Below are 20,564 nucleotides of genomic sequence, written 5' to 3'. Positions count from 1 at the left end.
TTAATATGCACTATGCATCATATAATAATTAGCATATACTGACGTGGAGTCATTGTCCTAAGTATTTTCTGTGCCTTGAGTCATATAATCTATATATAGGTATGATTTTAAGTGAGTAATGTGTTCATGTGTTTAGAATTTAAAATTCATACACACACAGGAAGAAGTTTCAGTCCCACATCTCAGTTTTCTGTTGTTGTTGGTTTGTGTTGTTTCTGCTTTGGGTTTGTTTTTTGTTTTTGTTTTGTTTTGTTTTGTCTGCTACACAGCAGGAGGCATGTGGGATCTTAGTTGCCCACCCAGGGATGGAACCTGAGCCCCCTGCAGAGGAAGTGTGGGGTCATAACCACTGGACCATCAGGGAAGTCCCTACTTGTTTTGTGGGGGTTTTTGCCTGCTCTTGGGGAGGTCACCACTTTCCTGAGTCTCCTGTGGACTGCTGCAGTGTTTATACAAACAAACACAATAAAATAGAAACACATCTTCTTATTTTTATATTTTCTCACGCAGAAGGTTCAATCCTTGTAACAGGGTTCCGCATCTTGCCTTTTTCGCTCAAGACTGTTGTCCTGGGAAATCTTACATTTAGGTAACTAGAGCTTCCTAATTCTTTTTTTTTTTTTTTAAGATCTACATCTTGTCGCATTATCTGGAGGTGCCAGAGCTTATTTATCCAGGACCTTATAAACAGAGACTTGATTTATTTCCATCTGATAAGTACATTTAGCAGGGGAGTTTTACAAACCAAATAAGATTTCCTTCCTTCCTTCCCCACCCCCCAGCCCCTCCATCAAAGGCAGCCTACGTCTTCCAAACAGAAGACTTCAGTCTATTTTGCTGAAGAGATTACGATGAAAATCACCATCTGTTAATCCAATCTGCATCTCGAGGAGAAAAAATCATCTCATGGGGGTGAAACCTCCTCTCAGAAAGGTGGGGGGAGGTTTCCTGGGGGTCTTCAGCAACGGTGAGAGTTGCTACCTGGGTTCTGATTTGCAAATGAAAGGCGTTGCTTCTGCATGTGGGAAGCAAAGGAGGGGCTTAAGGGCAGGACACAGAAGGAGTAAATGGCAGAGCTCAGGGGATGGCTGGAGAATGTAAATTGGCCGAAAGCCAAGAATACACAGTGGAGAGAATGCTCTTAAGTCATGTGCACCCAGCCACCCAGGCCAAGAAGCTGCCTGACCACCGGCCCCCCGGTCACTCCCTCCACTCAGCACTCAGCACCTCATACCTTCGTCCTTGAAGCTGCGCTCTTAATTTCCAATGCCCTTGCTTCTTTCCTGCCCAATTCAAAGCCCCAGAAGGAAGCATTCAGCTAAGAGAGGGAGAAGAAGGCAGGTCTTGGTCCCTTCAGTCTTCCTAATAAGTCGGACAATAGTGGGACTTCCTGGTGGTCCAGTGATTAAGCCTCTGCCTCCCAATGCAAGGGGCATGGGTTCAATCCCTGGTGGGGGAACTAGATCCTAACCAAAAAAAAACAAGTCAGACAACAGCTCCCACCTGTGTGTTTACAAGAGGTTTGAAAGTAAAAGTGAAGTTGCTCAGTCATGTCCAACTCTTTGTGACCCCATGGACTATAGCCTACCAGGCTTCTCCGTCCATGGGATTCTCCAGGCAAGAATACTGGAGTGGGTTACCATTTCCTTCTCAAGGGATCAAACCCGGGTCTCCCACATTGGAGGCAGACGCTTTAACCTCTGAGCCACAAGAGGTTTACTGCTGCTGCTAAGTCGCTTCAGTCGTGTCTGACTCTGTGCCCCATAGATAGCAGCCCACCAGGCTCCTCCGTCTATGGGATTTTCCAGGCAAGAGTACTGGAGTGGGTTGCCATTGCCTTCTCCGACAAGAGGTTTAACTAACCCCAGTAGAGGATCCTGTGCTGGGAAGTTCCCATGGCACCAAACCTGGTCTGTTGTATTTATACATGCTGAAGCCTGGAGAGGAAATTCTAGAAGCAGTAGCTTTCCACAGCCACCCTGACCCCAAAGACCAGAAAAATTCCTTCACAGAGCAGGAACCCTGAAGAGCCACAGATGTCTAACAGCTTTAGGAACCCTGACTTCCTGTTTATTCAATTTTTTTTAATTGCATTTTGTCAGATATTCTTTTAGTGCATATGGGATAGTCACATGGTTTTTTTCTACTTGGCTCTGTTCATGGGATAAATCTCATTAATGGTTTCTGGATATTAGCCATACTTCCATCTCTAGAATAAACCCCACTTAGTCACAAAGTTGTTGTTGTTGTTTTTTAATACTGCTGGGATCTGTATCTAGCACAGGCTGAAAGTCAAAGTGTGAAAGTGTTAGTGGCTCAGTTGTGTCCAACTCTCTTGCAACCCCATGGACTATGGCCCACCAGGCTCCTCTGTCCATGGGATTCTCCAGGCAAGAATACTGGAGTGGGTTGCCATTTCCTCCTGCAGGGGATGTTCCCGACTCAGGGATCGAACCCCGGTCTCCTGCATTGCAGGCAGAGTCTCTACTGTCTGAGCCACCAGGGGAGCCCAGTACAGGCTTCCACACTCCAAAAAACTGAGAGTTTAGGATTTCTGAGTTTAAGAAACATACACACTTCAGTCCAATATGATGACCCCGCTGTGTGCTTGATATGTGGCCAGTGGAACTACAGAACTGAATTTTACATTTTATTTATGTATTTTTACATAATTTTTTTCTATTTCTTTCTTTTTTTTTTTTTTCTTGACTGAGCCATTAGGCATGTGAGGATCTTAGTTTCCTGACCAGGAATCTACCCTGCACCCCACCCCCCGACATTCACACCCACCGCCCTGGAGGTGCAGAGCCTAACCACTGACTGCCTGGGAAGTCCCATCTTCTTTCTTTTAACTTTTGTGGTAAAACACACATAACACAAAATTTACCTAAAATTTTCCATTTTTGAGCATCCAGTCTGGTGGCCTTCATTCAGTGTGGTACAACCATCACCACTCTACACGTTCCAGAACTTTTTTTTCCATCATCCCAAACTAAAACTTTGGGCCCCTTAAATATTAACTCCCATTCCCCCTGCCCCCAGCCTTGGGTAAATACTATTCTACTTTCTGTCTCTAAGGATTTGGCTACTTTAAGTAGTGGAATCCTATAGTATTTGTTACTTGGTGTCTGGCTTATTTTACTAAATGTAATGTCCTCAAGGTTCATCCATGCTGTAGAATTGCATTCCTTTGGGGAAATGTATTACCCAGCAACCTGTGACTAATACAGAGATGTATAGAAGTTGAAGGATTTGAAAGAGAATATAGGGGACTTTCCTGGTGGTCCAGCAGTTAAGACTGTGCTTCCACTGCAGGGGGCATGGGTTAACATGACTGAATTAAGGGGGCTGCAAAAAAAAAAATTTTTTTTTTTCAAAGTGATAGGTTAGTTTCCATGGGGCTGCCATAAAAAAGTACCACAGGCTGTATGGCTTAGACAGACATTCATATTCTCACAATTCTGGAAGTTAGAAATCCTAGATCAAGTTGGAGGTTGGTTTCTTCTGAGTTCTCTCTCCCTGGCTTGTTGACAACCATCCTTCCTTCGTGTCTTCATGTGGTCACGGCGTGAACGTTCTTATCACCACTGAACAGTACATTTCCCCAAAAGGCAAGCTTAAAAGGTGTTTTCTGTTATGCGTATTTGACCACAATTGAAAACAACGATTATTTCTGAAAAAGCCAGTCAGTGAAAGGTTCTGTGAGCAGGAGAGGCTGAGTATTAGCTGCAGAGTGTCCGTTGTTAAGAGCGATAGTAAGTTGATGGGAAGAAGAATGTATTTAAGGGTCAAAAAGACAAGTAGAAATTTTGTGAGTCAAAAAACTAAAACCAGAACTACCATATGATCCAGCAGTTCCGCTCCTGGGTCTGTATCCAGAAGCAACACGAGCATTAATCTGAAAAGAGACATGCACCCCAGTGTTCACGGTGTCCTTACTGCAACTGTCAAGGTACGGGAGCAATCTAAGTGCCCGTCGCCAGATGAACGAAGACAGATCACACACACACATCCAGTGGAGTACTAGTCAGCCATGAAAAGAAAGGAAAGGCTGCCGTTTGCAACAACATGCTAAGTGAAATAAGTCAGGCAGAGAAACACAAATACTGTATTTTATCACTTACATGTGGAATCTAAAAAAATACAAGAAAATAGTTAATATAACAACAGTGAAAAAGAAACAGAGTCGCAGATGTAGAGAACAAACCGGTGGGCAGAGGGAAGAGGGGAGGGGAAGCACAGGGGTAAGGGGTTAAGAGGTACAAACCATTATGTATATAATAAGCTACAAGGATATATAATACAACACGAGAATATAGCCAGTGTTCTAGAATAACTGTAAACGGAGTATAAGCTTTAAGAAGTGTGAAGCACCATATTGTACACCTGTAAACTTATATAATATTATACATCAGATCTACTACAATTTAAAAGACAAGAAATGCAAAAACAAAAGGACAAGAAGGATTAGCGTGAGATAGAAAGAACTTCACTACTGTTTAAGAACAGTTCTGGAGATAGTGTCACATTCTGGTTTCAGTTTAGGGAAGTTGAGGAACTGACAGGCCAACGACTTCTGTTCTCTCTCTAAATACAGAAGGTAGGTCATAGACTGAGAATGCAGGCTGAGGGCAGAGATCAAAGAGCTTAAAAATAGTGTGCTTGTCACCATGACAATGAGAAGGAGCCGACCAGAGGATTGCAACAGGGCTGTAGGTAACACTGTTCGAGCGCGGTACTGTTTGGTCGCCACGTCTTTGTGGCTTCCCTGGTGGCTCAGATGGTGAAGAATCATCTGCAATACAGGAGACCTGGCTTCCATTCCTGGGTCGGGAAGATCCCCTGGAGAAAGGAACAGCTACCCACTCCAGTATTCTTGCCTGGAGAATTCCATGGACAGAGGAGCCTGGCAGGCTGCAGTCCATGAGGTCACAGAGTCGGACATGACTAATACTTTCACTTTTTCATTTTCACCATATCTTTTGCCTTGTAATATGACTTTCTCCAGTGATGTTCAATTGCTTAGGGATAAACACATGCGAGGGAGAAACCCTGATAGATGGGCTTTTTCTTTAAAAAAAAAAAAATTTATTTTATATTGGCTTATGCTCAGATGCTCAGTTGTGTCCAATTGTTTGCGACTCCATGGACTGCAGCCCACTAGTCTCCTCTTTCCACGGGATTTTCCAGGCAAGAATACTACAGTGCGCTGCCGTTTCCTCCTCCAGGGGAACTTCCCTACCCAGGAATCAAACCTGGGTCTCCTGCACGGCAGGCAGATTCTTTACCAACTGAGCCAGCAGGAAACCCAATTTTATACTGGAGTACAGTTGATTTACAATGTTGTGTGGGTTTCTGGAGTACAGCAGAGTGATTTAGTTACATATACATGTAGGCTGCAGTCCATGGGGTCGCTAAGAGTCGGACACGACTGAGCGACTTCCCTTTCACTTTTCACTTTCATGCATTGGAGAAGGAAATGGCAACCCACTCCAGCGTTCTTGCCTGGAGAATCCCAGGGATGGAGGAGCCTGGTAGGCTGCTGTCTATGGGGTCACACAGAGTCGGACATGACTGAAGCGACTTAGCAGCAGCAGCAGCAGCATACATGTATTGGAGGAGCAAATAGCAAAGCACTCCAGTATTCTTGCCTGGGAAATCCCATGGATAGAGGAGCCTGGTGGGCTGCAGTCCACGGGGTCACAGAGAGTCAGGCATGACTGAACAACTAACACTTTCATACATTATCTTTTTTTTTTTCAGATTCTCTTCCCATATAGGTTATTATAGAGGATTGAGTAGAGTTCCCTGTGCTCTATGGTAGGACCTTGTGGTTTATCTATTTTATATTTAGTAGCATGTTTATGTTAATCCCAAACTCCCAATTTATCCCTCCACCCTCAACCTTTCCCCTTTGGTAGCCACAAATTCGTTTTCACAGTCTGTGAGTCTCTTTCTGTTTCATGAATAAGCTCCTTTGTGTCCTTTTTGAGATTCACACGATCGTTGTCTTTGCCCCACTTAACTTCGCTTTATATGTTCATCTCTAGGCCCATCCATGTTGCTGCCCGTGTGCACACTGAGTTGCTTCAGTCGTGTCCAACTGTTTGCGATTCCATGGACTATAGCCCACCAGGCTCCTCTGTCCAGGGATTCTCCAGGCAAGAATACTAGGGTGGGCTGCCATGCCCTCCTCCAGGGGATCTTCCCGACCCAGGGATCAAACTCACGTCTCCTGCATTGGCACATGGATTCTTTGCCACAGCATCTCCTGGGAAGCGCCGTGTCGCTTCATGCCGTCTCTCTATGGCCGAGTAACATTCCATTGTATATATGGACCACATCTGCCTCATCCATTCATCTGCCAGTGGGACATCTAGCTGGTTTCCACGTCCTGTCCTTTGTGAACAGTGCTGCTGTGAGCGTAGGGGTGCACACACCTTTTCAAAGTATGGCTTTCTCTGGATGTGTGCCCAGGAGTAGGATTGCCGGATCATATGGCAGCTCTGTCTTTAGTTTTTAAGGAACTCCACGCTGTTCTCCATACTGGCTGCACCAATTTACATTCCCACCTACAGGGTAGGAGGGCTCTCGTTTCTCCTTATGCTTTCCAGCATTTGTTATTTGTAGACTTTTTTGACCATGGCCATTCTGACCAGTGTGAGGGATTCCTCACTGTAGTTTTTTTCCCAAGTGTAGGCATTTTTTTTTTAAATAATCACATTCGGTGTCTAACACTCTCCCCTTTAAGAAGCTATCTGAGCCTAAACTCTATTTGTTCATGTATTTTATTTTAAAATTTTGGCTGCACTGGGTCTTCATCTTGACATGTGGGTTTTCACTAGTTGTGGTGCATGGGCGGGGTGGGGAGGGGATTTCTCTTATCGAACCCATGTCCCCTGCGTTGGATGGGAGATTCTTAACCACTGGACCACCAGGAAGGTCCCCTCATTGCAGTTTTGATTTGCACTTCTCTAACAATTAGCAATGTTTAACATCTTTTCCTGTATTTTTTGGCCATCTGTATGTCTTCTTTGGAGAAATGTCTTTAGATATTCTGTAGGTAGGCTTTTCTTTTTCAAGACTGGGGTAATAAAAAGACAGAATGGCAAAGGAGTGTTAAATATCCTAGTGTGAAAAGAGGGTCATTGAAATGATAGACTGTGGAAGCATATCTGAAGAGGAAAGCAAGGAACGAGCATGCCGATGGACTGGGGGCTCCTATCAAGTTAAGGCAAGATCACAAGTGGCTATTACTAAGGAAGCAGGATGGAAGAAGAAATCGTTGATGTTTGAGAGGCATGGAGAACCCAGTGGAGAGGTGGATGCTATGGTATGGAGGGTAATGTTCGCATAGGTCTTCTAAGTCAGTGCCTCCCAAACATTGTCACATTGTGGGGCAAATAGAAACATGACAAGATTCTCTGCAGCTCATGGAGATGAACAAGAGGAGCCTGGCAAGAGCCAGGGCCAACCAGACCACTCTGAGGGTGGGGGGATCCATGCAACCTGTTCATGGTGTATCTATCTAGAAGGATGCTCTTTAGAGAATTTCAGGACACTATGTGGGAAATGAGCACAAGGGACCGGGAAGTCCATAGACACCAAAAAGGGGATAGTTACGGCCAGAGAATGGACTAGGGAGAGATATCCATCTCAGTAAAGGGAAGAAAGAATACAGACGCTCCCGCACTTATGATGGCTTGACTAACTTGTTCAGTTTTATGATGGTGCAAAAGCGATTTGCACGCAGTAGACACTGTACTTCAAATTTCGATCTTTTCCCAAGCTAGAGATATGCTGTATCTCTAGATACTATCTCTAGATACTGCTCCAGAATCACCAAATTTTCCACCAACTTCTGCTTTCAGTACTCTATAGACTCTGTCCTGGCCAATCGCAACGCTGATGAGACCTCAAAAGCAGGAGACAGCAGATAACGTACTACATATGTCTTTCTAAAATACACATGCCAGAGCATGGGAGATAAAACCCCATAAAAACTGGTAAGTTTGTTACTCAGGAACTTTCCTGAGAATCCAATAGTCTGAGAACAGTGGGAATATCCCTTCCAAGTAAAGGAGTTATTACTCCTTGAACCCTTTCTGATGGTTTAGTTGCTCAGTCATGTCCAACCAACTCTTTGCAATCCCATGGACTGCAGCCCACCAAGCTCCTCTGTCCCTGGGATTGTCCTGGCAAGAATACTGGAGTGGGTTGCCATTTCCTTCTTCAGGGGATCTTCCCAACCCTGGGATCGAACTGGCATCTCTTACATCTCCTACATTGACAGGCGGGTTCTTTACCACTCGCACCATCTGGGAAGCCCTGGTTAGCTCTGAATGGGGGCTGGTTGCCCAAGGAACCAACTGTGTGATTGGCGGTTGAAACTCTCAGCCTCACTCCCTGACCTCCAGACAGGCTTAGGAGATGGAGATTGTGCACTGATGGCCAGTGATTTCACCAACCATGCTTCCATAATGGAGCTTCCATAAATACCCTGAATAGCGGGATTCAGAGGGCTTCCAGGCGGGTAAATGCATCACAGTGCTGGGCGATGACATGCCCAGAGAGGGCCTGGGAGCCCTGCATCCCTTCCCCATATCCTCCCCTGCGTATCTCTCCTGTTTGGCTGTTCCCAAGTTGCATCCTTTACAATAAATCAGTAATACCCTGGTGGCTCAGATGGTAAAGAATCTGCCTGCAATGCAGGAGACCCAGGTTCAAAAGATCTCAGGGTTGGGAAGATCCCCTGGAGAACGGCATGGCAACCCACTCCAATATACTTGCCTGGAGAATTCCAAGGACAGAAGAGCCTGGTGGCTACAGTTCATGGGGTCACAAAGAGTCAGACATGACTGAGTCTGACTTACACTTTCAATACTAAGTGCCTCCTTGAGTTCTGCAAGCCATTCTAGCAAATGATGGAAGCCAAGTCCTGGGAACACCCCAATATCTAGCCAGTCGGTCAGAAGCAGGGGAGGCCTGGGACTTGTGGCTGGAGTTTGAAATGGGGGGCGGTCTTGTAGGACTGAGTCTATTACTTGTGGGGTCTGACGATAGTTGCAAGAGGTTAGTGTGCCCACATTCAGAGAAGGCAATGGCAACCCACTCCAATACTCTTGCCTGGAAAATCCCATGGACAGAGGAGCCTGGAAGGCTGCAGTCCATTGGGTCGATAAGAATCAGACATGACTGAGCCACTGCACTTTCACTTTTCACTTTCATGCATTGGAGAAGGAAATGGCAACTCACTCCAGTGTTCTTGCCTGGAGACTCCCAGGGATGGGGGAGCCTGGTGGGCTGCCGTCTATGGGGTCGCACATAGTCAGACACGACTGAAGCAACTTAGCAGCAGCAGCAGTGTGTCCAGATTCAGACACTCATCACTCAGTTGCTGTCTGAAATTAGAGATTTAGTGTCTGATGTGGGAAACAAACACACAGGCACTTGTCAGAGGGGTCAGGAGCAAAAACCAGCTCATAATCTGTCCCCAAGGGTTTCCCTGGTGGCTCAGTGGTAAAGAATCTGTGTGCCAATGCAGGAGACACGGGTTCCATCCCTGATCCGGGAAGATGCCACATGCTGCACAGCAAGTAGGCCCGTGTGCCACAACTATCGAGCTGGTGCTCTAAAGCCCAGGAGCTGAAACTACTGAGCCCACGAGCCTCCCTACAACCAGAGAAAAGCCTGAGCAGCAACGAAGACCCAACACAGCCTAAATAAAGTTTGTTTGTTTTTTAAACCTGTGCTCAGGTCTACTCTCCCCCAAAACCCTCCATTACAGACAGTGCTAGTAAGACTTAAGTAGACCAGATGACCACCCTGTGGCTCTCGGTTAGTTTCTTCCCCTGCTAGTCTCCCCAGTGCCTGCTTAATGTTCACCAGTACCTGCTGATGAACAAAGCGGCCATGGTGGGCTACGCATGGATCTGCCTCGTCACAGCTACGGAGCTTTGTCACCGATGGAGGCCCACCTTGCTGTCGTCAGCAAGCAGTGCTATGGTTCTCTAGGGAGATCAGCCAAACACCTGGTCACCCGAGGAGCACCTTGGACCTCTTCCATCGTGGACTGGGTGCTGACCTTTTCCTGCCTGGAATAATGAACTCTGGGTTCTGTTTGCTTTCCCAGCCAACAGCAGCATCTGTGTACAAACTGAATGGCCCCATTCACCGTCAGGTTAACCCACACAAGACTGCTTCTGATCAAAGGGCCAGGTTTGTTAGGAAGTTAGGGGGCGGGTCCACATACCCCAGCAGCAGAAAGCAGCTGCTCTCACTAACAGAGGAACGGTCTGCTGGAGGCTGGGTTTCAGTGCCCGGTGGCAGACGGCATCTCTGGGCTGTGGGTGCTGTCCTGGCAGGACGTGGGTAAACACTCTGAACCAGTGGCACATTCCTTTTACCAGCTTACACAAGACCCAGGAGCCCTCCGAGGTCACGTCTCAGGATCACACCTGATGACTCACTCTTTAAATGTTTGCTTCCTGTTCCTGCTACCCTGCACTCTGCTGTTTTGAGGTTTCAGTGCCTTAAAGGGGGGTACAGTGCTGCCGGAGAGCACACCTGCAGTAAACTGTGAGCGGTGACGGCCTCTTTACTACTCGGCGGCGCATCTCAGGAGTTCCCTTGGGGCTCAGACGGTAAAAGAATCCGCCTGCAATACAAGAGACCCGGGTTCGATCCCTGGGTGGGGAAGATCCCCTGGAGTAGGAAATGGCAACCCACTCCAGTATTCTTGCCTGGAGAATCCCCACGGACAGAGGAGCAGAGTTGGACACGACTGAGCGACTGACTTCATGGCTTCAGGAGTGCCACTTTGGGGTCAGGCAAAGATCTGGGCAAGAAGGGAGTAAGAGATGCTTCTTTACCGGGGGTCAAGGAGGTGCGTCCCTGGAGATCCTCCAACGAATACCTTGTCCTGGCTTCCTAGACATCCCCACGCGGGGCTCCTAGAGACCGTTCCCCTATGCAGGGCACATAAAGACAGACAAGGTCTTCCGCCTTTGCAGGACACAAAAGGGGGCGTACAGGCTCCACAGCCCTTCAGCCCCCACCTCTACCCTCCCCAACTGCAGAGTGCACAGCGTTCAGGTGTCCCCCAACCCCTCCCACCTCCGTAGAGCACGCAGCCCCGGGCTCCGAGCTCCAGCATCCTCTCGGACCCCTCCCTTCGCGACGCTCTCGGCTCCCACCCTGGGGCTCGGCCTCAAAGCCTCCTTCCTCAGTCGTCGGCCTGGAAGACACCCGACGGCGGCGGCGGCGGCGCGGGCAGCGCCCGGGGTAGCGCGGCGTCGCGGAGCAGCCGCATTTCCGCCGGGCCCCGCCCAGCGGCAGCCGCGAGCCAGGCCGCGCCGGGGACCAGTGCAGAGCGCGGTGAGTGAGCCGGGCCAGCAGGGAGGGACCCGGGCGTCCCGGTTTCCGTTCCGCCTCAGCCGCCCCAGGCCGAGCATCCCGACCTTCAGCTCCTGCTTGCTTCTGGGCTCTGTCCATTCGTTTCAGGTCCCCGGAGCGGACCCTAAAAAAAGACCCCGCGGCCCCTCCCTACTCTGGGCCCCGGGCTGAGCAGTCCCTTGGCCCCCTCCCTCCCTGCAGCAATCAGGAATCTGGCACCCCCAGCCCCTAGCCTCGCCCTCGTTAAGCTTCTGAGCCCCTCCCTTTTTCCAGGAGCCAGGAATGCAGGCCAAAAATATCTCTCGCTTCCAGACCCAAGAGGCCCGGCTTGCAACCCCATCTGCTCCGAAAACCCGGGAGTCTGAGCCGTAATTGCTCCTAAGAGCCAAGAATCTGGGCCCACAGCCTGGGACTCCATGTCCCCGTCTCCCACCACCCTGATCCCAGAAATCTTGCTACCAACAACCCCCACCGACACATGGGACTTTGGGGTCCGGCCCATCCGTCCCTTACACCGCGAACCGCATTATAGATAGAGGATTAGGAGGGCCCACTTTACTCCTCCCCAAAATTCCTTAAACACTGCAATCCAACCACTGTTCTTTTGGGGACCCAGGAACCCCCTAAAGTCTAGAGATTGGCACATTTCCCATTTCAGGGACCCTGGAGACAGAGACCCTAGCAAACAGACCCCGGTAAAGAGAGGCCCGCTCTCCCCAGCCGCTTTGCGACCCAGATATCCAAGATTTCATCCATCCTGGCAGAGGAGGGAGACGAGGAGGGAGGGGGCTGGAAGGGGAGAGGGAGAACAGACCGAGGTGAGACTGGGGTGAGGACCCGAGCTGGGCGGTGGGGGGGCAGCTTCGTCCTAAACAAAGGCCAAACAGACGGGTTGCCATGGCAACGGCCTTCCCGGGCCGGCCCTGGAGAGTTCTCCATCCAGCGCTGGGGCGAGGAGGGCAGCCCTCCTGAGCCCAGACCCCGCCAGCTGTTGTGTCTTCCTGTTTTGTCACCACGGAAACAGTGACCTCAGCCCTCCACCCCACCGCTGGTGGGGCGGGACCACTGCGGCGTTATTCGCCGGAGGGGGTGCGGCCTTGCCTCTGGCCCCGCCCTCGGGGCGGGACTGGGATAGCCCTGGCCAGGGAGTCCCTTATCCGGCTCGAGCCCGGAGTTCCGGCCCCGCCCACCCTCACTCCCGGGCCGGCTAACCCCACCCAGACCGCAGACCCTTCTAATCTGCAGCTGTCGCCTCTGCTTCAGCCGCAGCGGTTGCTGACCTGTAAGGTGAGGCTGCGGGAATCCCCAAGGGTGGGCGCAGCGTCCAGGATTCTGGGTGCGGAGGGATTCCAATTGTCTCAGTCCCGAGAAAGGTGGTCTGGCTCAGGACTCGGGTCCTGGAGAGGAGACGGCTGGGGGACTGAACTCACACAGGTCGTACATCTGAAAAAGGAGGTGGGGTGGGGCCTGGACTCCTGGATCTGATGGAGGAAGGGCTGGGGGCCTGGACCTCTGGGTCTGGGGGAGAAGGGACTGGGGGCCTGGACCCCTAGGTCTGAGGGAGGAGGGGCTGCGGGTCTGGACCCCTGGATCTGAGGCAGGAGGGGCTGGAGTCCTGAACTCATACAGGTCTTACATCTTTAAAAGGAGGTGGAGTGGGGCCTGGACTCCTGGATCTGATAGGGCAGGGGGCTGGGGAGCTGGGAGGCTGGACTCCTGGGTTTGATGGGAGGGGGACCTGGATTCCTGAGTTTGAAGGAAGAAGGGCTGAGGACCTGGACCCCCGGGTCTGAGGAGGAGGGGCTGGGGACCTGGACCCCCGGATCTGAGGAGGAGGGGCTGGGGACCTGGAACCCTGGGTCTGAGGGAGGAGGGGCTGGGGGCCTGGAACCCTGGGTCTGAGGGAGGAGGGGCTGTGCTCCTGGAGGAGCTCGGAGTTGGGAGTCCTGGGTTTGACAAGGAGAGTGGCTGGGGTCCAGAATTACGGACCTCCTCTCCAGCCAGGGTGCAGAATCCGAACTTTGGACGCAAAAGGCCAGAGAGTGCGCTTCAGTACCCATGCTGCCAAAGTGAAGATGGAGCTGGGTCCCAGGGCGTTGAGAGGCCAGGCTGGGGTTTCAGGGCGCGATTCTGAGTTTTGGAGTGATGTGGTGTGGTGTTCGGCGCGGAGGTGGGGACAGGACTGGGGCGTGGCCGGGGACGTCCTGAGCTGTGTTCGGAAGCCAACTGGGTGTTTCCTCTCCCTGCTTGGGTCTCCGGCGGCTCATTCCTGAGCTCTGACCTCAGGCCACGGCTGGGGGCTCGGAGAGTGGGGACGGACCCCACCCCTCCAGGTGGTCCGCGCGCTAACTCACCTTCCCGGGGAGCCTCACCGAGGCCCCGCCCTCTGCCTCCTGGGCGCGCCCCACTTCCTCCTAACGGGTCAGGGGGACGGGAGGTGGCAGACTCCTGCGGGGCACCTCCCTGGTGGCCCAGGAGGCCCAGCTCCGGCCGGGGAAGACCAGCTCTCCGGGAGGTGGCAGGAGGTGTGGCCACTGTCTCCGAATTGGATTCCAGTACTGTGCAGTTTCCCGCCCCCATCCATACCCCGAGATGCGAGGCGTGCACAAGACGAACCCAGGGGTTCAGATACCCAGCCCCTCCTCCTGGGGCTCCGGGCTCCCGGCCCTCTTTTTAGGGACCCAGAATTCACATTTAGAAGGACCCCGGCATTCGACCTAGCAGCTTCTCCTCCCGGGACCTGGAGTCCGGGCTCCACACTCCCCCCCGCCCCCAGCATCCCTCCTTCCCTTCACCCTTCCCCTCCCCCGCCAGAATCCCAGGAGCTGGGCGCGGGTCGCGGCGCCGCCTCCCGGTCCTCGCCACATTCCAAATGGCTGGGCCGACTTGCAGCCCTTATAAGGACGGAGACGCGGCGCTGCCCGGGCGGCCCGCCCCGGCAGCCGCCGCCCAGGGCCCCCCCTCCGCCGGCGGCCTCCCCTAGCCCTCCCCTCCCCCGGCTCTCTGGCCGGGGCAGGGTTAAGATCACAGCCCGCCCTCGCCGCCCTGCGGGGCGTGCACTTTTCCCCACTTTCCTCCATTCCCGCCCGCGCAGATTTTTTTTGGGGGGGTGGGGTGGGAGGAAGGAAGGGGCGGGGCTTCCCTCGAGGTCACCGTCCGGGGTTCCCGGGCCAAGTCCCTGCCCTGGCTGGGAGGCGCGCCCGGGGTCCACTACACCGCCTCGTCGCGTGCTCTGGGCCAGCCCGGGCGGCGGGCGGCGGGGGCAGGGTCTGAGCTGGACGCTGACGTCTTCTCACTCCTCTCCGCGATCAGCCCTTTTCCAGGTGTCTGACCCAGTCCGCCTCCAGGGCCGGATCTCTTTCTGGTGGGGGTTTTCCGCCAAGACCTCTGGTGAGTGGGGCTGGGGGGCATAGACTTTTGGGTCCGAGCCGGGGAGGGGTTCTGGGGTCTGGACTCCTGGATCTGAAGGAGGAGGGGCTGGGAATTTGGCCGCCTAGATCCTGAGACCTGAGGAAGAAGTATGTTCAGGAACTGGTCTCCTGTGTCCCCAGGAAGCTATTGTGAGGGACAGCTGAGGTGTGACCCTGTCCTCCTACAATGGAAAGAGGAAGTTTTATTGCCCGGGAGTTAAGAGAGGCCTTTTGAGCTTTCAGGGGGTGCTTCCCTGGAGGCTCAGTGGCAAAGAATCTGCCTGCAATGCAGGAGACATAAGAGACTGAGGTTCTATCCCTTAATCACAAAGATCCCTTGGAGGAGGGCACGGCAACCCACTCCAGTATTCTTGCCTGGAGAATCCCATGGACAGAGGAGCCTGGCGGGCTACAGTCCATGGGGTCGCAAAGAGTCAGACATGACTGAAGTGGCTGAGCAGAAGTAGCCGAGAGATTAACTATTTTAGGGCCTGAGTGAGGATCTGGACACCTGGTCAGGAGATTGAGGCCGGGCCTTCATTCCTGAATCTTTGGGACAAGGACGCTGTCTTTCTGAACGAGAGAGACCCAGAACTTTCAGTGGCCTGGGACAGGGGAGGGAGCTGAGGTTCCCAGAAGTTGGGGACTAGCTGGCTTGGTTCCTGAAGGGGCCTGGACCTCATGTTGGGGAAAGGGGAGAGGCAGGAGGAAACCTGACTTCCTTTGGGTTGAACTTCCCCAGGCTTCACAGGTGGGTGCAAGTTCCCCAGGCTTCTCAGGTGGCGCTAGTGGTTAAGAACACACCTGCCAGCGGAGGAGACTCCAGTTGGATCCCTGGGTTGGAAAGATCCCCTGGAGAAGGGCATGGCAACCCACTCCATTGTTCTTGCCTGGAGAGTCCCGTGGACAGAGGAGCCTGGCGGGCTACAGTCCATAGGGTCACAAAGAGTTGGACACCACCAAAAGGACTTAGCACACAGGCACCCCAGACCTAAATTCCTGTGGCCACAGGAGGGGTGCTGCTGAAGCTGGTAATACCCAGTTCCAACTGGGGACAGACTACCCTTCAGTAAGAGGCGACAGGCTGGAAGATTGGGAGCTCTGATCAGATGTGGGTCCCTGAGAGGGTTCCCGAGTGATGGCTAGACTCTTAAATGTGTCTGGAGGCTGGAAATGTTTGTTAGATCAAAGAAAGTCCTGGCTGCAGATCCCTGGGTACCCAAAGGGAGGAAGTTGCAGCGGTGGGGTTTTTAAGAGATCACAGAAGACAGGGTCTCTTCTGATGGGGGGTGGTGGGAAGGGCACAAGACCAGGACACTTTAGAGCAAAATCTTTTTATTTTTGGCTGTAACCCAAGGCATGTAGGATCTTAGTTCCCCAACCAGGGATTGCCCCCTGCATTGAAAGTGCGGAAAGTCTTAACCACGGATCCACCAGGGAGGTCCCTAGAGTAGAATCTTGAGTGGGTGGGTTGCTGAGTCCCAGGGGGAAGGAGAGTAGCTTTGTGTGTCTGGAATGGAGGGGGAAAAAAGAGACATGATTTTATAAGAGTTGGCTTTCGGGGCAAAGAAAGAATGGTCCTGGGGAAAAGAGAGACAGGGTACCTACCCCCCTGAGCTCTGACATGAGGCTGGAGGTGGGGAGGGGCTAACACCTGGACCACTGGCATCCCGGTAGGCCTGGGACTGGCCCGGTTTGAAAACTCAAAGGCCCAAATCCTGGGTACCCCTCCAGCTAGAGTCCAGATTACACCGTCCACAACAGCCCCTCCAGGGAGGCAAGTGCCCCAGGGTAGGGGGGACCCTGGATCCTCCAGTTTGGAATGTTCTTAGGATCTTCTCTCCCCTCCCCCCAGCCATGCCAGTGACGGTAACCCGCACCACCGTGACAACCACAATGTCGTCATCCTCCGGCCTGGGCTCCCCGACCATCGTGGGGTCCCCTCGGCTGCTGACCCAGCCGCTGGGCCTCCTCCGCCTGCTGCAGCTGGTCTCCACCTGCGTGGCCTTCTCGCTGGTGGCCAGCGTGGGCGCTTGGACGGGGCCCATGGGCAACTGGTCCATGTTCACCTGGTGCTTCTGCTTCTCCGTGACGCTCATCATCCTCATCGTGGAGCTGTGCGGGCTCCAGGTGCGCTTCCCGCTGTCCTGGCGCAACTTCCCCATCACATACGCCTGCTACGCCGCCCTTTTCTGCCTCTCCTCCTCCATCATCTACCCCACCACCTACGTGCAGTTCTTGTCTCACGGGCGCTCCCGGGACCACGCCATCGCCGCCACTGCTTTCTCCTGCATCGCCTGCGTCGCCTACGCCACCGAGGTGGCCTGGACCCGGGCCCGGCCCGGCGAGATCACCGGCTACATGGCCACTGTGCCCGGACTGCTCAAGGTGCTGGAGACCTTCGTGGCCTGCATCATCTTCGCCTTCATTAGCGACCCGGGGCTGTACCAGCACCAGTCGGCCCTGGAGTGGTGCGTGGCCGTGTATTCCATCTGCTTCATCCTGGCGGCCGTGGCCATCCTGCTGAACCTCGGTGACTGCACCAACGTCCTGCCCATCGCCTTCCCCACTTTCCTGTCGGGCCTGGCCCTGATCTCCGTCCTCTTATACGCCACGGCCCTGGTCCTCTGGCCACTCTACCAGTTCGACCAGAAGCATGGCGGTGAGCCGCGGCGGCAGATGGATCCCGGTTGCAGTAGAAGGCACGTGCACTACGTGTGTTCCTGGGACCGCCGGCTGGCCGTGGCCATCCTGACAGGCATCAACCTGCTGGCTTACCTGGCCGACCTGGTATACTCAGCCCGCCTGGTTTTTGTCAGGGTCTGAGCCTCGTCCCCGGGGTGGGGCTCTCCCTAATCCCCGCTTCTCCCCAGAGGCCCTTCGCAGAGCTCTGGGCCCCCCGGTGTGCTCTTCCCAGCCTGCTCCCACCTACTTTTCTCACGTCCTTCCCAACCTTTCCTCCCTTGTCTGTGTCCCTCACGCCACCTCCTGCATTGCCTCCCTTCCTGTTCTGTTTGGTTGCACATCCTGTTTTACTTCTGCCTGCTCTCTTCTCCGACCTTCTCTGCTTTGAGGCTCTCTTCTCTTTTTATCCTGTGTGTTTCCGCCTCTGCCTCCTTTCCTGACCCCTTGGGAGCTCTGAGCCTTCTTCCTTCTCAGCCCCACCAACCCCCCATCCCACCTCCAAAGGTGCTGAGCTCCACATCACACACCCCCTTTTGCAGCTGTTCATACCCTGGGCCTCTGGAGGGGCCTCCTTGCCAAAGCATGCCTGCCCGCCCTGGCTGTGCCTTAGTTGATGTATGTGTGTTATGTGTATGTGTGTGTTTGGGGGGGGTGGGGGTGGGTAGTTAGGAATCGAGCCCCCTTTCTCCCAGTGGGGTTGGGGGTGTGTGTACAGTGTTCCTCCCCTTTAAGTTAAAAAAAAAAAAAAACTCTGGCGGTCAATAATTTCCAGTGGGCTGGAGGTTTAAAGCATAGACCCTGGGTCCCTAGGCTCCGCCTGGTGCTCAGCCTCACCTGAGATTGGCTCCAGAATTTTTGCCAGGCTTATTAAAAACCCACTGCCTAAATGCCATCTTAAAGGAAACAAGGGATGGAATACGTCCATCCCAAAGACTCTTTGCAGAGTCTTTGCGGCAAAGAACCACAGGGTCTTGAAGACAACTGTCTCAAGTATTTGTGAGGGACAAGGATATGGCCCTCCAGCTTCAATGTTAAAAAATAGTATCTCCTGCCTTTGCTGGGAAGAAAAGAAAATGGCCACTGCCAGCCTTCAAGGTGATGTTAGCCTGGGTTTGTTCTTTTTTTCCTGGTCACTAGGGCAACAATCATTGGCTGGCCCTGTTCTTAAAAGGGAAGTTTCTTTAAAATTTTTTTTCCTGGAGTGTGGGGTCGGGGGATGGAAATTGCTACTATGCCATAGTCAAAGGAATCGCCTTGCATTGCTTCAGTGTGTGTGGTGCACACACAGGTGTGTTTCTGTGTGCTTGTTGCTTCCTGCTGCAGTTTCCTGCTTCTCTGGGACTCACGTGTATAACATGATCTATATAAATGTACAAATATATTTTTTTTTTTTTTTTTAATTCCCTGGAGCTTCTGATTCGATCAGCCCCTGCTGTCAGTCAGTCACAGGAGAGAAGCCTTGTCCCTTCTCCCACATCCATAATGTTCATTCTTTTTTTTTTAAACCTCAATATAAAGATAAAAGAAAGACTTGTGCCTGCTTTATTCATGGGGAGGGCTCCAGGAGAGAGGGCAAGGCCCAGATTTCTGGGTCTGGGAAGAGAAAGAGGCTGGGATCAAAACAGCCTTGGCCTCATCAGAAAAGAAGTGAGTCCGGATCTTCCAAATTTCTCCCTCAAATGAAGGGAGCTAACTAGGATAGACATGAACAAGATTTCTCCCTCTTTAGGACTTAGCTGATGGTTCAGTGGTTGGGAATCCACCTGCCAATTCGGGGGAAACAGGTTCTATCCCTGGTCCGGGAAGATTCCACATGCCACGGAGCAACTAAGTCCCTCTGCCATGACTACTGAGCCCGTGCTCTGCAGGGAGAGCAGCCCCTGCAATGAGAAGCCCACGCACTGCAGCAAAGGGTAGCCCCTGCTCCCCACAAATAGAGAAACTGAGTGCAGCAACAAAGACCCAGCACAGCCAAAAGTAATTTGTAAAAAAGAATAAAGATCCCTCTTCGGAGTCCCACAAGCATCTGAGAAATACCATGTCTCATTCTGAGAGCGGCAGAACCCAGGCACCACTTCTTACCATCTCCCCTTTCAGTCATCAAACACTGTATTCTTCCTAAATCCGACAGAGGATGAGACGGTTGGATGGCATCACTGACTCAAAGAACAGAGTTTGAGCCAACTCCTGGAAATGGTGAAGGACAGAAGCCCGGCATGCTGCAGTTCAACAACAACAAAATGCTGTTTATATCTGTCTCATTCTCCAAGGTCCTTTAGTTTTGCTTCACCCAAGCTGTTCCAGCCTCCTCCTTGGACTACCTTACCTGCAGCCCACCTTGCCCCAGGAGGGTGCCTTGCTTTCAACATCCGGATCTGGTCCTGTTCTCTTCTGCTCAAATCCTTCCATATCACGCTCCACATTGCCCAAAGGTAACACCAAACCCCCTCCGTCAAGGCCTTCAGGATCTGACCCTGCCTGAATTCCCACTCTCAGCTCCATTTTACCCTCAGTGCTAAGCTCCCTGACACACATGGTCAACAGAACACTTCCAAGAAGATGAAATGAATTACTCCTGCCACGAATCTCTGTCCCACAGAAGGTCATCTTGTCAGGTTTCTCCAGGACGATCACAAATACATAAGTAGCATGATTTGGGGGCAAATTCAAGGATCGTGCAACCCATTTTCTCCACCTACAGCCGCAAAAGCAATTGGGAAGAGATACTGCAAAAAGAGGAAGGGTCCTGCTGGAGGCGGGGGAGGGCTATCTAGAGCAGGCTTACGCCCTTTTGGGGAGGAAAAGTCTCCACTGTCCACCCCGGAATTCGGACCTAAATCAATCCCCACCTTTTCGAACGGCGTCTCCCTCCCCACCCCACGCTTGACCCTCTTCTGGAATGCACCAGGACAGTTGTCGGATCAAGGGTGATATGCTGGCAATTCGAGAAGAACCCAAGCCGAACTAGAACAGAGCGTGGTGGGGTTCCTAGGTCCGTTTTCGGGGCCACCCCCCGCCCCCTGTCCTCTGATCCTGGGGGACGGCGGACGCCTGGAAGGGGCTGGAAAGCCAGTG

At 52.4% G+C, this 20,564-nt stretch overlaps 1 protein-coding gene and 1 long non-coding RNA gene across 4 annotated transcripts; one reads left to right on the top strand and one right to left on the bottom strand.

The window, feature by feature from the left end:
- Positions 1–684: 684 nt before the first annotated feature.
- LOC113876021 lies at positions 685–12,852 on the bottom strand. Of its 2 annotated transcripts, none has more exons than XR_003506374.1 (4): positions 12,675–12,852; positions 10,872–10,967; positions 1,235–1,318; positions 685–1,015 (listed from the first exon to the last, which is right to left on the bottom strand). It is a non-coding gene; the product is annotated as an uncharacterized LOC113876021 (long non-coding RNA). The 2 variants fall into 2 exon arrangements; XR_003506375.1 differs by lacking the exon at positions 12,675–12,852 and adding an exon at positions 11,116–11,202.
- On the top strand, positions 11,294–19,019 carry MYADM (myeloid associated differentiation marker). 2 transcript variants are annotated; one of them, XM_027514819.1, is made up of 3 exons: positions 11,294–11,376; positions 14,707–14,784; positions 16,660–19,019. In XM_027514819.1, the coding sequence occupies exon 3, from the start codon at positions 16,662–16,664 to the stop codon at positions 17,628–17,630; it is 969 nt and encodes a 322-aa protein (XP_027370620.1). In that variant the 5' UTR covers positions 11,294–11,376; positions 14,707–14,784; positions 16,660–16,661; the 3' UTR covers positions 17,631–19,019. The 2 variants fall into 2 exon arrangements, with proteins under 2 accessions (XP_027370620.1, XP_027370621.1); XM_027514820.1 differs by lacking the exon at positions 11,294–11,376 and adding an exon at positions 12,564–12,681.
- The last annotated feature ends 1,545 nt before the right edge of the window (positions 19,020–20,564 follow it).

Source organism: Bos indicus x Bos taurus, chromosome 18 (genome assembly GCF_003369695.1).
Source record: "Bos indicus x Bos taurus breed Angus x Brahman F1 hybrid chromosome 18, Bos_hybrid_MaternalHap_v2.0, whole genome shotgun sequence".
Taxonomy (NCBI): domain Eukaryota; kingdom Metazoa; phylum Chordata; class Mammalia; order Artiodactyla; family Bovidae; genus Bos; species Bos indicus x Bos taurus.
This window is presented reverse-complemented; position numbering and strand designations above follow the sequence as displayed.

What these genes read in the sequence shown, in the direction of transcription:
- MYADM (XM_027514819.1), top strand. Translation starts at nt 16,662, where the DNA reads ATGCCAGTGACGGTAACCCGCACCACCGTGACAACCACAATGTCGTCA.